This window comes from Yarrowia lipolytica, chromosome 1D (assembly GCF_001761485.1).
Source record: "Yarrowia lipolytica chromosome 1D, complete sequence".
NCBI lineage: Eukaryota > Fungi > Ascomycota > Dipodascomycetes > Dipodascales > Yarrowia > Yarrowia lipolytica.
In genome coordinates this window covers 2,970,857-2,987,581 of record NC_090773.1, presented here as the reverse complement: position 1 = coordinate 2,987,581, position 16,725 = coordinate 2,970,857, and the positions used below count along the sequence as shown (strand labels likewise).

The following is a 16,725-nucleotide window of genomic DNA, read 5'->3' as shown; positions in this document are numbered from 1 at the left end:
CTACAGACGCCGTGGCATTTTATCGGGGCTATTTCAACTATCCGAGAGTCAAACGCCTAAAACAACCTCAATCCAGCGCACCCCCCAGATCCCACATGGAGAAGAAAACACTGTTGGAATGTCAAAATGGGGTGTTCATATTCGACTGATTCAGAAAATGGTCGGGTGATCGGACATGTTCCCCACGACTGGGGGTTTTGTTTTTCTGTACCGTGAGAATGTCAGGGGTATCGTGTGACCCAGATGTACTTGGTGGTACTCGTAAGCAAAATGTAGGCAAGAGTTTGGAGCGACTTGGGACGTATAGGGGTTACACGGGAGTATCTGATGGGCAACGTATAATACACCGTATACTCCTCGTACTCTTGTAGACCGAGTATCAGCAATGGCTCACAAATACTCGTACAGTACTCTACTAGAGGCACATCTCTCCCCATGTTCGGCTACAGTGAAGTCCATATAGATCACTGGACAAACATGTCTCAACCACCATGATGTCATTCAAACCCAGATGTTTGCTTTTTGAGCCCATCACCTTTGCTTTTGAGCCCATCTCAATCCAGTCTCGTGATCTCCTGTTTTGGTATTGTCATCGTGACATTGTCCAGCTCCCACACGACCCCCACGAGCGTCCGTGTTTTGCCACTGCCCTGCATCATTGGACCTAATTGATAAATACACGGATGTCTATTGAACTTTTTCATCTACGCACATTGATATAATTCACTTTTCCATCTTCCAATCAGGACATGAGCAAAGATGGGGTCGTTTGATTCAGTAGTCCGATAACTATGTGACCATACGATACTGTAACCGCCGTCACTAACTATATACATATACCCCCTGATGTAGACCCCATGACCATTATACTTGTAACACGCCAGAAAGGACATTCGCTTCGCCCATTTCCTCGTCCCATGCTGGCGTTCACATTCATAGATAAACTCATCCAGTCGTATTCTCGGAGATGTGCTTTGTGACTCACAAGGTGAAAAGTGAAACTTCAAAAAGATTGTGGGGGCGTCATGTGGCATGGAGTTGGCAGAGGCCAAACTTGAACGTTCAACTGCCAATTACGCCTGGTTTATTCTATTGGCTTCTTCATTTCCGAGTACTTATCTAAATACAAGTGCAAGTCCTTCTCCCCTTATTTCCAACTCTGATAAGCAACCTGCATGATCTTTGTTGGTCCCTTTGTTGGTCTCTTTGTTGAACGCTCTTTGTCCGGCTGAACAAAGACTTTAACTAGATGTGAATAGGTGTAGGCTAACATAGGAGATGGTCTAAACTAACAAAGGGGCCGTTGTGTTTTGATAAAAGGAATTTATAGCGTGTTGGCGTCTTGGTTAGATTAAGACTCTGTAAGAATACCTGTAGTTATATGCTCTACTGGCGTGCAGAGAAGCCTATGGCTTTTATTCAGCATCAGATCGTTCCAAGTGAGCGGAGTGCTGAAAGATGAAGGCACACATTCATTAAACATGTTCATGTTCATTCGGGCATAACAAGCCCTATTCCTTTGGATATTTCGATATTTACCTCCACAGTGTGACTATTCACACTCCATCACCACTCCACCGGGAGCCACACCCTCGCATCGGGTGCAGGATCCAATGTTTGGAGATGCTCAGTAGGCAGTTTGCAGAAGCTACATGTACAGTATACCATTGTATGTACTATGGAGCCATAAAAGGTGATATTGAAACAATTACCCGACGCTTCACTTCACTACTTACGTATTTCACGACGTCCTTGGTGTGCAGAGTAGTGAGTCTACATAGCGGTTCATATCCATCCAAAGATACCACTTGTAAGTCAGAAGCGTCGAAACTAACCAAGTTATGGGTTAATCCGTCAAAGTCGTGTTAATACGGTACTTATGAGCTCAACAGATATGTCAAACTCAGTTGATATATTTGTTGAGAAGTACACGATAACTGGAATGCATCAATATCACTGAGTAATGGTCCAAAATGAGTGGAAAAAGTTGCAATCATTTCATCTCGTGGCTGAAACAAGACTTCCTAACAAACCAAGTGAGACCATCGACTCAATACCCTGAAAAGAGCATCTCTTCACTCGACCTACAACCACGTTTCCGCGGAACGACCGGGGTTCGATTCTCGATCAGACTACTACTAAACTTACTCATAATCTACAAACGAGTACTCCTATACGCTCTCAAAACTGTTCCAGTACAGCTGAAAATGAAATAAAAATGAACCTGAACTAAAAAAAGGAGATTATAAAAACATATTTATTCTCATTTATTCATATATTCCACAATTTGACCTTTTAATACTGTTCCACAATCGACGGCCAAAAATTTCACCTCCAGTTCAATTAAGGTTTTCCACTTGGATCAAAAATTGACCTGCACACCGATTCGTCATCACCACCACACAAAATGAAACCGTCGGTCAACATGCTCAAGCAGGCCGTTTCCAGCGCCGTCAAGGCTCAGGTGCCCGTCATCGACGCCTCTCCGTCGTACATCCCCAACGCCAACTTCGCCAAGCTGCCCCAGAAGCTGCAGGACTTTTTCCAGCGGTTCCCTCCCCAGCCATTTGTCAACTACTCGGCCAAGAAGGGGTTCAAGGACGCCCCCAACGCCAACCCCTTCCTGCCCAACAAGTCGCGAGTCACCAACAAGACCCACAAGCCTCTGTACTCGCTGAGACGACAGTCGGACCTGTACAAGCTGGCCCATAAGCACGGAGTGCACGAGCTGCTTCCTCCCATGGAAAAGACCTTCTTCGAGACCCGACACGAGCAGGCCAAGCCTCTGATTGGCGAGATGGTGTGGAAGAAGCATATCCGAGAAAAGACCAAGGAGTCGCGAAAGGAAAAGATTGCCAAGGCCTTGGAGACCATGGACGAGAAGATTGCCGAGGCAAAGGGAAAGAAACACTGGGAGAGATTGGAGCGACGGGAGCGAGAGAAGAAGCAGTGGGTTTAGACAGATACGAGAGGAGCAAGTGTCTGTACATCGAACACAACCAGATGGATGGCATCCGTACATCTCATTCGATCTACCCAGCAGGAGGATATGTATATAGTAATGAACTTGAAACAAGCCCAGAGCCGAGTGGCTCTTACAGTACAGTACATACTGTAGACTTCTGTGTACGTCGAGATGGTCTTTGCAAGATCGGAGTTGGGGTTTGAAGCTTTGACAAGGTGACAAACACGTCTCTAATGCGTATAGATCCCTCGAATACTGCCCCGAGTATCGAGAGTACTAAACAACCTGGTCAAGAACCAGGACGAGAATATCAAGTTCCAAAAGCCTCTGGATATGAGAATTCCGAGAATTCTGGCCAATTAATCCAAGGGATTGAGATTGTCTTCGCAAGTCGTCGCAGCATTGACGGTTGATAATACTGGTCGTACCTTTCTGTCAATGAGTTTCAGCAGAGAAGATAACTCCAACCCTAGCAAACTCGCCGACAAAGTGGTCGAGGTACAAGACACAACAAGGTCGAACATTCATATACTGTACTTGAGAACACAGTCATGCTGTTCAAACACGCCGACAACAGCCTCCCAGGGGGTTCTTGTCGACGACGACTTTGTCTACGATGTTCACATGTACTTCCATGGAGTTTGGGTTGAAAGGAGAAAAGACTTGCTGTACTCTGCTGGTCCAGGATTACTCACTGTTTCAGGAGAGCTGTATCCTCAATATGGCATCGTCATCAAATATAATGAGCGTATTGTTAAACTGCCCTAGAAGTAAGGCTGGTCTACAATGGACGTTCTAGACAAGATTACTTTGCCATGGTGGGTATTTCAAACGGGAAACTACGGGTCTGGAAGTCTGAACCGAAAAGTTCCTTGAACAGCAAGGTCGAGAGTTGAAGTAGTTCGTGAGGGGTTTGCTTGATCAATATCTATCTGATGCTTGACGAAGCTTTGAATGATGTTCGAATAGACACTTTGACGAAGTCTGTTACTTCCACGATATCCATGAGCCACCAGTAATATGATGTACGGTACATATTGCACATACAGTGCGCCAACGTGAGGCAGCAAGATGATGTAGCCAGGCCAAATATTTGTATGTTATCAAAAGGAAATTTATTGCACTATCTTTTACTGCTCTCAGGAGTCCTATATTCATTGGAAGAAATCTCACGGCCGGGTCGAGAATCGAAGTAAGGTTTTGCTTAACAAAATTGCAACTATTCCAGCCAACTATAGTAACTAAACCAAAGTCCTTCCAACTCCCTTAAAATTCACCCAATTTCTTCGAAATTGATACTACTTATAAACAGTCGCTGAAATACCAATACTGCTAGTCACAACTGTCTCCAAGTCCTCTCCACCATCCACTACAACACCCTGTTAAGAAACCTTAATCCACCTAGAATCTGCAAGTTTTTAAAAAATTCCTGCATGTCGATAAAATTGAGACCTGACAAATTCCACAACTACACAACCCAACTCCTGTCACTAACACTACACAATGGAAGACGACGGAATGATGCTGAATCTGGTGGTGGCGGACGGCCCTCGACAGCTGTCTGCGCGCGAGAAGGCCGCCAAGCTGAAGAAGTCTGGCCTCTCGTTTGCCCAGCGAAAGGCTCTGCGAGAAGAGGAGAAAAAAAACGCCTGGAAGAAGGAACAAGGAGGAATTACGACGACAATCGAGGATCGAATGAAGCGACGGGAGCAGGATAACCCTCCAGTGAGACCGAAACCCTACGATAAGCCTTATGAGAAGAAGCCTTATGAGAAGAAACCCTTTGAGAAGAAGCCTTATGAAAAGAAGTCCTACGACAAACCTGTTGCGTCTAAACCTGTTGAGGAGACCGACGAAGAGAAATACCAGCGACTCATGGAGGGAGGTAAGCGGCCCGAGAAGGAAAGATGGGTGCCTCAGCGAAACTTCCGGAACAGAAGAGATATGGAGAAGGCTGGAAAGGACCAGTCGCAAGATGCGACTCCTAAACACCATGATCGAGACGTGATCGGTACCCGTGAAGACGGCTCGCTGATTAGACGAATTCGAGAAAAGACTGGAGCCAAGGGAGGTATCAAGGGCACTTATGTGTCTTCTATTTTCTCTGAGAAGAAGGAAGATCGAATTGCCGGAGAAGATGTTCAGATGGAGGATGAGGAGGAAGAAGAAGCAGAGAACAACGCAGAGTCGTCAAACGCCGCTTTAAAGGATTCCACTACTTTCTCTGGTCTTGGATGCAGCCAGCGACTCGTGGATGCCTTAGTCGGCATGCAACTGGCTAAGCCTACCAAGATCCAGCGTGCAACAATCCCCCGGCTTATTCAACGAGAGCGAGATTTGTTTGTCCAGGCGCAGACCGGTTCCGGAAAGACGCTCGCTTTTGTTCTGCCTGTTTTGGAGCGAATCATGTCATGTGATGATGTGTCACGTGAGACTGGCTTGTTTGCCGTGATTCTGACTCCTACACGTGAGCTGACTACGCAGATCTACTCTGTTTTGGAGACTCTATGTCGAAAGGCTTGCCCCTGGATTGTTCCTGGTATTGTGATTGGAGGAGAGAAGAAGAAGAGCGAAAAGGCCCGAATTCGAAAGGGTGTCAACATCCTGGTAGCCACTCCTGGACGACTGGCTGATCATTTTGACAACACAGAAGCTCTGGATCTGAGTCAGGTGCGATGGGTGGTTCTGGACGAAGGCGATCGACTTATGGAGCTTGGTTTCGAGGAGACTATCACCAAAATTCTGCGAACCATCGAGTGGAAGTCTGTTCTACGGGGCGAAAACTATCTCAAGGATATCCCCAAGAACCTCAAACCCTTGCCTTCCAGAAGAGTCACTGTTCTCTGTTCCGCTACGATGAAGGGAGGAGTCACTGAGCTTGGAAAGAGCACTTTGAAGGACGCCGATTGGGTGTCTAACGATTCTGTTGAGGATGCTCTTGCTGAGACTTCTGTGGAAACGTTCTCTGCTCCTTCTCAGCTTGTTCAGGAATGGGTTGTCGTTCCTGCTAAGCTCAGGCTAGTGACTCTTCTTGGAGCCCTCCGAGGAGATATTCTGCAGAGCTCCGAAAAGACTAACACCAAGGTGATTGTCTTCTTGTCTTGTTCGGACTCTGTGGACTTCCATTTCGATGTTCTTTCACGTGACGGCTCTCAGATTAACAAGATGGATACTGCCAAGACTGCCCCTCTCTTGTTGGACGATGTTTCCACTTCTGTTTACAAACTGCACGGTTCTCTGTCTCAGCAGGCCCGAACAGCGACTCTGGCGTCATTCGCCAAGAACTCCACTCCCTCTATTCTTCTTTGTACTGATGTTGCTTCTCGAGGTCTGGATCTGCCCAAGATCACTCATGTTATCGAGTACGATCCTCCATTCTCCATCGAGGACCATTTGCATCGAGTTGGTCGAACTGCGCGAGCAGGTCAGGACGGTCGAGCTCTGCTTTTCTTACTGCCCGGTGCCGAGGAGGGATACGTTGAGAAGCTCAAGCAGAGTCAGCAGATGAAGAAAACCACGTACGAGAACATTCTGGCTGCCGGATTTGGAGGAAAGGGATGGGACTTTGCTGCTACCAACTACCATCTGGATGTTGAGAGATGGGTGCTGGGAGATGAAACTGCTCTGGACAGAGCTCGACGGGGATTCACATCGCATATTCGAGCCTACGCGACTCATATTGCAGCTGAAAAGGACATGTTTAACGTCAGAATGCTGCATCTGGGACACTTGGCCAAGTCTTTCGCACTGCGAGAAGCTCCAGGAAAGTTGGGCAAGAAGAAGGACCCTGAAAAGATCAAGGTCAATAAGGATGGAAGTCTGGACGAGACCCAGGCCAGAAAGAAGATGCTGGACCGGTCCAGAAAGCATGTTTACAACTCCGGAGAGAGTGCCATGGGTGGCTATGTGCTTGAATAACGAGCCCACGTCTGAGCGAGAGTCAAGGCTTGTTTCTCCAGAGCTATTTTCAGTCTCTGTGAAAGCTTGTGCTCAAAAATAACTAAAGGATAGCATAGTAATGAAATGATTGATAGCAACTTGCCATAGCTCTTTGAAGCACCCCCAAAAAGTCGGCTGAGCGCAAAAGAGGTAGGAGATAACGAGGCAGACCAAAAAAAAAGCTGTTCCAACCCGTCAATGACTGCACATTCAACCCAGACCAAGAGTACAGTAGCCGCCATCTCATATTCGAGAGCATAAATGTGTGAACTTATAGTTTTCGAAATTCATCGGAACATGGGAAAAAAACATGAGACCTGTTTATAGGTCACATGATCCAGCGGAGGATCGAACTCCGAGCCTCCTCGGTGCACAATTGAGAACAAATGTGAGCGAGACGTGATAACCATTACACCACTAGACCCTTGGTGGAGCTCCGGGTGGGTGGCGCGTATATGAAGAGTAGTTTATGGTTTTAATTTCGCTATATAATAGCATATAAGTGGTATAATTCGAATCGCCTCAATCAGGGAAGTATGATGGTGTGATCAGAGGTGCGATATTACGTCTTTCAAATAAGTTGCCTCTTCAGATCGCATTGGGTTCCGATGGATGTCCAACATCACTCAACACAAGGTACACAACGAATTCTGAAAGTTTTATAGAAGCTAGAGTTTCCAAAAAAACCAGTTTCGGGATTATATGAGTTGAATCTCTATCTGATTTAGGGATTAATTGTTTGGTTAGGATTTCACATTTTCTCGAAGCAGTTAAGGTTTAATATTTAACATTCAAGGTTTTAATACGAAGAGCTTAAATATGTGATATCGTGAGTGAAGCTGAGAAGGGAAAATGTCGAATGAAGCGGTAAAAGTGGCCAAAAGAGTTATATGAGACTTAAATGACCATTGCGAAAGGTTTTTGAAGACGACGCATTACTAGACTTGGATTGACTTCCCACAAGCACCCTGCTGTTCCTAAAGATATTAAGTACAGTATTGTAGGTCTGTACTGCACCGGAAGTTCTACAGTTAGACAGATGGATTTTGCGTCGCATGTTTGCCACAAGTAGTAACATTTATCGAGGTTAGTACGGATACGGCAATTGAATTTCCGAGAAAGTTGATCGACCCACGCTATTGTTATCCTTGTTGTTGTCTCGATGATGACTGATGTTGCAACAAGTGATTGTCTGAGAATTATGAGCTGCTTGGAACTCCTTCATATCTTCTTACCAACTGTCTATTTTGAAGGAATAGGAGTTGATAACAAGTTTATATGGTTAATTCCCATACTCCAGTTCTCATCCTTGCAGAGTTAAGAACTCCAAATATGAGCCACTCCCCGAGGACTGAGTTGAAGAGATTGTTACTCTCTTTTAATCAACTCATCAAGATGTGGAACTATTCTAAAACGACAAGCTCAGCTTGTAATTATAGAATCAGACTAGTGAATCATTTTTCAATGTCAGTTGTTGCCACTGTATGGGATAGCATGAGTACAAGGAGGAGCTGTGACCTATGACGCTGTAGGATCTTGGACAAATGGTGAAGAATCTTGACTTGACGTAATTAGTACTGAGTCTTCTTTGATACTTTACTACCGGACTGGTTGACAAAATAGTTGTCTAGACGCAGTGAAAGCAGATGTATTTCAAAGATGTATGTGTTAATATGGTCAGGGCTGATATGTTCTTTTGTCTTGTATAATAATACCAAGTCCACAAATTCCGTCCATATGTCAACTGGTGTTAGACTCTTTTGATCTGATAGTAATGTTAATACTCTCAACTACAAAATCTTCTGAATAATCAGATCTCTATTGTTTCCAACATTTTGGCCTGTTGATTTACCATGTCTAAACATTCGGACGTCGTTGAATACTTTCAAATGAACGGTAGACGCGGGGCTCTTGCCTAGTTAAAGAAACATGACCAAATCAATCTCACCAGTCAGTTAATCGACCTCCTCTAACTCCAATTTTGGGGAAGGAATTTCCACTAAAGTTCAACTTCGGTTTCAACTTCTCGCAATGACAAGTCCATACATACCCTTCATCCTTCATGACCCTGTGTCGCGCTTGACAGTCATTAAAGAGAGTCGTAACAAGGTCAACTGTAGCTTCTAGAAATATAGATTTGGTGATTTACTGTACTCATCGTCTTCTCTTCATCTCCAGTCTTATCTGTAGCAAATCTAGGGTAACGCTCATCCTTGAGACATTGTGGATATTAGAAGGAGACGAAGATCTATTGACAAATAATTGTAGCAAAACAGACTCTAAAAATTGTGATAAGGTATAGTAAGTTTCCCAATAATACAATTATTCACCAATTTATGTCCCCTGGAGAAGAACCCGTCCCAGAACAGTACACACGTATCTATTAAGACGACGAGAATAGACTAGAAGAAATAGCATAAGCCCCTTATTAAACATCCCAGGTACGGTAAGGTCTTCCTTAATCTCGTATTTAGTTTCATTAAATGGTGTAATCGGCGGTGTGGGTCTGGGTTTCTGCATGATCATGATCTTCATCACCTGGGCTCTACAACGCTACCAACTTGAAGATATGTTAGCAGAGGAGTTTTCTACTGACTGTAGATCTGTCAAGACTGGTCTAATTTTGTTTTGCTTCGGTGGTGTCTTCGTGACCCTGAGTTGCCACTCCTGCAAACCACCATCCCGTCATTGGAGTTTCGGGGCCTCTTTGGTACGCTACTGGCGCGACCGTTCAGGCATGTACTGTACAGTACAGTACATAATTTTATTAGCCACTCTGGTTATTGAGCACCCACGACGAGCTCCAGGAGTTCATACTTACCTGGAAGTTGTCGCCAGCATCCCGGTGACTGTTAAAGATCTCACAGCATGAACGTCATAACTGCCTGTATTCTTCCCCTTGGAGTCATAGTACACTCTGTTTCGAAGCATCAAGGCCACCGTCATCACGGATTACCTGCACACAATCATATTGATGATCACGATCCTGCTCTTCGCTTTACCATCTACGCCAACCACGATGTTCTGGGCTCTCCCAGCAAGTCTACAATCTGCTGGTAGGGCGAGCTCTCGAATTCCCCGTCAAAGGTAACAAGCACGGATTCTATCTAACGGTGAAGCCGCATGATGGAGTGATTTCTTCGTCATGAACATTATCGTGTTCGAGGCATCCTCAATATTATTGACCCCCAATTCTCCTGAGTTCGATCCCCCTCAAACACACATGTCTCCCCTTGCAATTTTCAGCCGCCTCATCAGCAGCGTATGAGATTGCTCTGGAGTAAGCTGCGGCTTATGATGAACTTTATCGAGTGGCGAGGCGGAACAGAAAGTGTGATATTTACATGGTGTAGAAGTAAGAAAATAGTAGCAATCGACTCGTCCATGTAATTGCATTCGGATAGTTGCCTTTACATGTCTAAATACTCATCTCAGTAGCTCCTGGGGTTATCTTCAAGTTGCTCCCTCCCATATACTCGTACATACCCCACAACTCTAAGAAAAAGGCGGTATCGGTATCTCGATGACGAAGAGAGGTATCTGGATTGTGATGCTACAATTGTGACGAAAGACGCTGTATTACCTAATTTTCACCATAAAAGGAAGCAATGAAACGTCTCATGTGGTTTTAAACACCGTTTTCAAGGTCGTGGAACTTTATCAGATCTGTCTCTATCTCGCCGAAAAAACATGCTAGCGAGTTGCAAGCGTCTTTGATCAAACCGTCTGGACTTGCTGCATTGCTCTTGGTCTCCAAACCTTAATCGGGGCCGTATTTTCTCTCTCAGGACCCGCATTCTATCGCTCCCGTATATCTCCGTTGAGTGTTGGGGCACGCCTGCATAAACCTACATTACCTGATACTATAGACTCGTCATGTTCACACTAAAGCGACCAGTACACATTTCTTCAGCTATCACCAAATTACAAATGGGCAATTTACTATCTACTACAGCGAAAACCGCCTTTGACGGTCTAGGATACGAGGCTCCCCCAGGATGTCCCAAACCCACGGCCCAGTCTCTTGAGAAAGCCCACCAACTGCTGCGAGCCAACCATAGCAACTACCAGGTCAAGTTCAACGACCGCAAGTTCCACAACCACCTGGCACACATTCTTGGAGCGGCGTACTACCTGGGAGCGTCTCCACAGCAACTGACGGCCATTTACGAGGAGGACATCAAGGACTTGGTGGAGTGGAAGGAAGACAGTCCGGAGGAGCTGGACATGACCACCTATGTGAAACATCTGGGAGACGTGCGCTACGAGCGAGGATTCTTTGATCTGTTCCAGGAAGAAGTGACTGACGTGGCCTCTTACGACTGGAAGGCCGTGGCAAATGAGGTTTACAGCCACACAGAAGGCGTGCCCAACTCGGGAGCCCTGTTTCCGGGGTTGGCGTTTGGACTGCTGCATCCTCTGATCCACCTGTCGTATGCGTTTGAGCTCGATGCTGCTCCTGTGGCCGTTGAAGCCATGACCCTAGCCTGTATGGATTTCAGAAAGAGTGCCAGGAAGCTCATGGAGAAAAGAGATCCACCCGCTGTGCAGTACTCCAATCCTATGGAGGTTCTGAAGCTGCTGCAGCAGGATAAGTCGCTGGATGGTGTCGAATTCGATCTTGTCATGGACCCTGTCAACAAGCAGCTCGATACTGTCATCAAGTATGCCGATATGCTGGCTCTTCCAGATGATCCTCTTAAGCTAGCCGCTACTCTTGTACACGATTCCGTGGCGTACTTTGGCGCTTCTCATAAGGACGACAAGCCCCGATATTCCTTCTTCTTTCTACATGGACTCACAGGATCGCAAGCACTGTGTGAGATCGTCGCTTCCAAGCACTTCCCAGAGGTGTTCAAGGACCCCAACGCTGCCCAGACTCTCGGTTATTTCGTCTGGGTCAACTTCATTGTTCTCTACATGTACCATCTGAGACCCACCATTGACCCCAAGCGAATTATTGACGCTGACACCCCTGTCCTTGCAGACGCATACCCCAAGGCTGTGGAACTCGCTCTGGGCTCTGAAGATCGGTTCGACGAGCACTACGTCAAGGCTATCCGAGCTCTCATGTTTGCAGATAAGTTTGTTCATGAACATCGACCTGATTTAGCCGACTCTGTGCCCAAGGATTACTATGCCAAGGCTGCTTGGTTGTTTGCTAAGAACAAGCCGGGTAAGAAGTTTGTGTATAACAATGGTGACAGTGATCTCGAGCTGGATTGGACCTGGGCAGAAATCAACACGCAGAGAGAGAAGGATGCGATTAAGCAGGATGATTTATTTGAGGGTTAGTATATGAGGAGGATATAAGGGGACGTGATCTGAATGTCTCACGATCAAGGGCTCCTTCAAGTGGCAACAGGTATGTGCAATACCAATGGTTCTCTCTTAAGACTTCCTACAACTTCACACTACTCTTGAGAATATGAGTCGAACAAATATATAACAATTATTTAATCTGCGAGCTTAGATGTCTACTTGTAGTTCTTGTATCTTAGCCGCTGCACAGACGGCATGCCGTGTAAACGCTGTCTGGTGATTGCGCCACTGCCAACAACCACTTGTAGATGAACATGACAGAGATTCTATTGGAGAACTCAACTCGGACCCCGGCCCTACAACCTGGTAGTATGCACCCAATATACACTCGCGTGGCACTCTACAGGTATGTACTGTTTACTCACCCTCGTTCACATATTCTCCCTTCTCCTCAGACGCAGAATCAGTCTTATCATCGAGTCACTAGGCAGGGTGGTTTTCTTGTTACCACAAATCCAGTAATCCTACGTACAATTGCCATAAAACTGCAGGATAGCTCTGTTGATTATCTCTCTGCTGAAGAATGTCGCCTAGAGCTCTAGTGAGGTTAGCAGACGAGAGTACGGTACACTCTCGAGCTTGTCCAGCTACAAATACTCCTCTTGAAGGAGGCCACCAAGACCAAAAGCACCATCTACAATCTCGAGTCATGCAACTAATATACAATTAATAAATAATAGCCTAGCTAGCCAGTCTAGGTTATACAGGAGCGGGCCCAATGTACAGTCGGATCCAGGGAGGGGAACCGGTAGCTCCAACAATGAACATCATGGCTGGAGAGAAGTGACAGAATTACAGAGTGTTATACACCAACAGTCCAAATTCTCCATCATCACGGCTCGTCACACGGCTCGTCTTTCCTCACTAATATCATCCAGTGCTCCCACATGGCCCACAGTTATGCAACGCGCTGTGACGTTATGATGTTTGCCATCCCCAATAACTCTGAAAGAACTCCCTTGTGTCGCTCGTCTTCCATGCTCCCGCCTCCTGCAAGTAGTCCAAATGTCTGACAATCTCCACCTGCTCCACATAATTCGTCACATGAAAGCACGCCAGTCGCACTGTCCACAGGCTCATGATGGCGTGAATCACGTTCTTGGTTTGTCTATTAATTCCCAGGATCCGTCGAGAGTGATACGTCACATCTATAGCCACTTCTGGATCGTGGATGGGGTAGGCAGTGTATGGCTTGCATTTGTTCATGAGCAACAAGGCTCCATGGTAGCAAATGTTTGCGTACATGGCTGACGAAGACGCAAACAGAATTGTGTCAAAATGTGACTGATTGGAAGGCAGTTTCAGATCCACAATCGCTCCTAGTCGACTAGGCAGTCTGTCTTTCCATCTCTTGATATCCAAAACAATCTTCTTCCACTCGATCCACCGCTGGTTGTGCACAAACTCGTCATAAGTAGGCACGTGGCACTGCTGGCTAAAGTAGTTAGCACAGGCAGATAGATGCAATATGGAATGCATCCACCAAGCGTCAGGGGGCGTGTTTGAGGGCAAGGTATGTACATCGTGTACTGACCCCCAATTGTGGGGGTTCAGAAACGGGCCTGAATCGACTCGGCGCGAGAAGATGAAATCGATCATCATGTTGGCCCAAAAACAGCATTTTTCCACCAGAGAGTTCATTTCAGGCCGTCCAGTGGGCATAACAACCCAATGGAACTCTTCAATCATTTGATTAACGCCCGAAATACGCCTTCCTCGGGCCTCAGACACCTCCTGAATCAGTTCATAGACCGATAGACAAATTGTGGACAAGACACACAACTCCAGGTCTTTGGGAGAAGAGGTCATATCGCCTAACAATGACTTTGTGGCCTGTAGAAAGTATTTCTCAGCTCGTCTTTCAGCCTCAACTGTCTTGCTTTTGTGCGCCAAAATGACCGCTCCACAACACAAGACCGAGTACTGCAAGGTCGGCTGAGTCAAGGCAATCACAGGAACGACCTTGGAAAACATTTCCGAGCCACAAAACAAATCCAACATTGGCGCAATATACTCCACAAACACGGGCAGCAGTTCGCTCATGTCTGGATCACGTGACGGCGTCGTGGGGTCGTTGAGAGTCATTCCTTTGGCGGACGAATATGCATATTTGTGTATTTGGGGCGGTCGAAACGCCTGTAGCGGGTTGGGCATGGATGCGCCTAGTGTGTGTGTAATCTGTCCGCCCGCATGTCGATTTGTCGTTGCCACACCCGTTTGTGTAGCTTGAGAACCTCCCACATCATCCATGTCAACATCATTGACAGGAGTAGGGTATCTGGCATAGAGCCCGAGGCCTCCGTCGTAGCCCGCCGCTATATCTCGTGACTCGTCAAAGATCCTTGGCCGCCAGCTGTCACTAACTTCATAGTGAGAGGCGTCTCCCACCTTGCAATCAATGAAGTTGAGTCGTATGCCTCGTCGACACACCTTGCGAGACTTGATGCAGTTGACACAGTCCGGCACTCCCTCGTCGCACTTGAGATGCCGCTCGCGACACGTCAGACAGCCCGTGCGCACTCGCCGGCGTTTTGGTTTGTCCATTTGAGCAGTCGATGTTGTGCGAAAGAGTGCAAGATGGAGGTGCTGATGTGGTGGAGTGTGGGGTCTACTGGAACTGTATTGCGGGTTAGTTGGGAAGTTTGGAGGGCTATTTAATAAGAGTGTGTGTATATTTTCTGGTATCAATCGAGAGCTGGAGACGCGGAGATTCGATTGACCCCGTCGGTTTGCCTGCAGCTGGTCCACAACAGCTTCTGGAGACGGTCCCAAAACATCATAACCTGTTACCCTAATTTTGACTTCTATAGATTCGAGGTGACAGTATAACCGGGCGTATTTCGGCAGCGGGCAAAATCACGGGGAAAGTCACCTGACCAAAAACGCGAACGTCCCCAAGTAGAGGTCACGTGAAAACACCAACCCCCACCCCCAGCCCCCTTTTCTTCTTCTTCTTCTCTCCGACAGAGCCAGATCGGTCACGTGACACACCATTCTCTCCGCCCCGCCTCACGCTGTCACATTCACATACAGCTGCTTACTTACAACTCCAATACGCCCGCCGTTTGGAATGAAACTCAAACAGCTGTTTCACATTCAAGGCAACATAACCTAGAGCTTATTATTATTTGATGAGTGATCGCAAATCGGCCCCGAAAATAGCCGCGATTATGAGGGGAAGGGGAAACAGACCCGTTTCTCCAAGAAGTCGACGGAGACTGAAGTTCGGACTCCGCCCAAACGGCGTCACGTGACAGTATTAAACGCTGCTGTCAAGACAAGTATGTTATGCAGGGTGAAGGTTTCAGGTGTAAGCAGCCCGCCGTAGAAGACAGAGAGAAGCGGACCTCCAGGAACGGCAACAAGAGAGCAACCGTGACGCAGTCACCTGAATCTAATTTCAGATCCAATTTGCTTACTAATTGTGGTTCCAACTGTTCTCAAAGAAAAGGTGTTGTGTGTGTGTATGTGCGTGTGTGGTCTTTTTCTCTGGAGCATTGTCCAGTGACGCACCGAACAGTGTGTACATGCACAGTGGTTCTTAAACAGGCAATGTAGCCAAAGTGCAGAAAAATGGGTTACAGGGGATCGACAAGTGGATCTAGTAGAAAACTGACCAGATAAGGCGAATAATGCTGCCTCAAGGAGTTGATTGCGATTTTCGGAATTTGAATATCTTCAAAAACGACTGATATCCTCAGTGTCCCGGGGTCTGTTCCAAATGAGGTTTGATGGCTCAACAGAAGCTCTTTAGAAAACGGCACAGATGAGATATACACACACGGAGTCCGCGAAAGGATTTCTTTTCGTTCACAGGGTCTCCTGCTCGAAAACCAGCCCGTTCACGTTTGGTCTCCCCTATTAGGAACTTTTCTTTTTTTTTCCATGTAGACACCTAGATTATTTACGTTCTCCTGTTTTCTGCTGCCCTATCTCGTATGTACATACTGTACCATACAGTGTACTCGTAAAAGTACGAAGCCGCCGGCCAATCGGCTTGAACCAATATTACCGGCCTCATGGGGAGGGTCTCGGAAACGTGGTTGTACCTCATATGCTTACGTAAATTTCGATCGTCAGGAGCAGCCGTTAATCGCCGTTGTTGGTTATACACCATTAGTTTGTGGCACGCTGCCGGCAGTCGGGCCGAACATGTACTGTCGGTCGGGTTTAGGGGGCTAAGCCGATGCGGGCAAAGTGGGAGGCCACATATGAACAACAGTGTAAATAGTTCTGGCAAGGACTTCAGAATGTGACATTGTTTCAGAATACATATGCCAAATTACTTTACAGAAATGTAGGGCTGTTCTAGCCTACTTGGGGAGATTGAGACGACAGAATTGGCGTCAAGTGTCTCTACGATAAACTATCAGGCAACTACTATACATACTTGTATACGGTAGATGGTAATCCTTAGAAATAAACATCGTGTAGATGAGTCCTGTACTAGTACTTACTAGTCGAAACAGAGGAAGTTCCTTTTGTTAGGATGGTTAGAT

General features: G+C 46.5%; 5 protein-coding genes and 1 non-coding gene across 6 annotated transcripts; 4 read left to right on the top strand and 2 right to left on the bottom strand.

Annotated features, from left to right (window-relative positions):
- Positions 1-2,407: 2,407 nt before the first annotated feature.
- Positions 2,408-2,959, top strand: YALI1_D29852g (mitochondrial 54S ribosomal protein mL59; the record flags this gene model as incomplete). The annotated part of the gene is made up of 1 exon (XM_503178.3): positions 2,408-2,959. The coding sequence occupies one exon, from the start codon at positions 2,408-2,410 to the stop codon at positions 2,957-2,959; it is 552 nt and encodes a 183-aa protein (XP_503178.1).
- Positions 2,960-3,007: 48 nt separating this feature from the next.
- Positions 3,008-3,733, top strand: YALI1_D29841g (uncharacterized protein; the record flags this gene model as incomplete). The annotated part of the gene is made up of 2 exons (XM_068282829.1): positions 3,008-3,058; positions 3,551-3,733. The coding sequence occupies 2 exons, from the start codon at positions 3,008-3,010 to the stop codon at positions 3,731-3,733; spliced, it is 234 nt and encodes a 77-aa protein (XP_068138930.1).
- Positions 3,734-4,468: 735 nt separating this feature from the next.
- YALI1_D29831g (uncharacterized protein) lies at positions 4,469-6,883 on the top strand (the record flags this gene model as incomplete). The annotated part of the gene is made up of 1 exon (XM_503177.3): positions 4,469-6,883. One exon carries the CDS (start codon positions 4,469-4,471, stop codon positions 6,881-6,883), a length of 2,415 nt encoding a protein of 804 aa, XP_503177.2.
- Positions 6,884-7,237: 354 nt separating this feature from the next.
- Positions 7,238-7,328, bottom strand: YALI1_D29803r. The gene has a single exon. It is a non-coding gene; the product is annotated as a tRNA-Val (tRNA).
- Positions 7,329-10,780: 3,452 nt separating this feature from the next.
- Positions 10,781-12,199, top strand: YALI1_D29768g (uncharacterized protein; the record flags this gene model as incomplete). Its single annotated transcript, XM_503176.3, has 1 exon — positions 10,781-12,199. The coding sequence occupies one exon, from the start codon at positions 10,781-10,783 to the stop codon at positions 12,197-12,199; it is 1,419 nt and encodes a 472-aa protein (XP_503176.3).
- A 945-nt stretch (positions 12,200-13,144) lies between these two features.
- Positions 13,145-14,770, bottom strand: YALI1_D29728g (uncharacterized protein; the record flags this gene model as incomplete). Its single annotated transcript, XM_503175.4, has 1 exon — positions 13,145-14,770. The coding sequence occupies one exon, from the start codon at positions 14,768-14,770 to the stop codon at positions 13,145-13,147; it is 1,626 nt and encodes a 541-aa protein (XP_503175.4).
- Between the last annotated feature and the right edge of the window lie 1,955 nt (positions 14,771-16,725).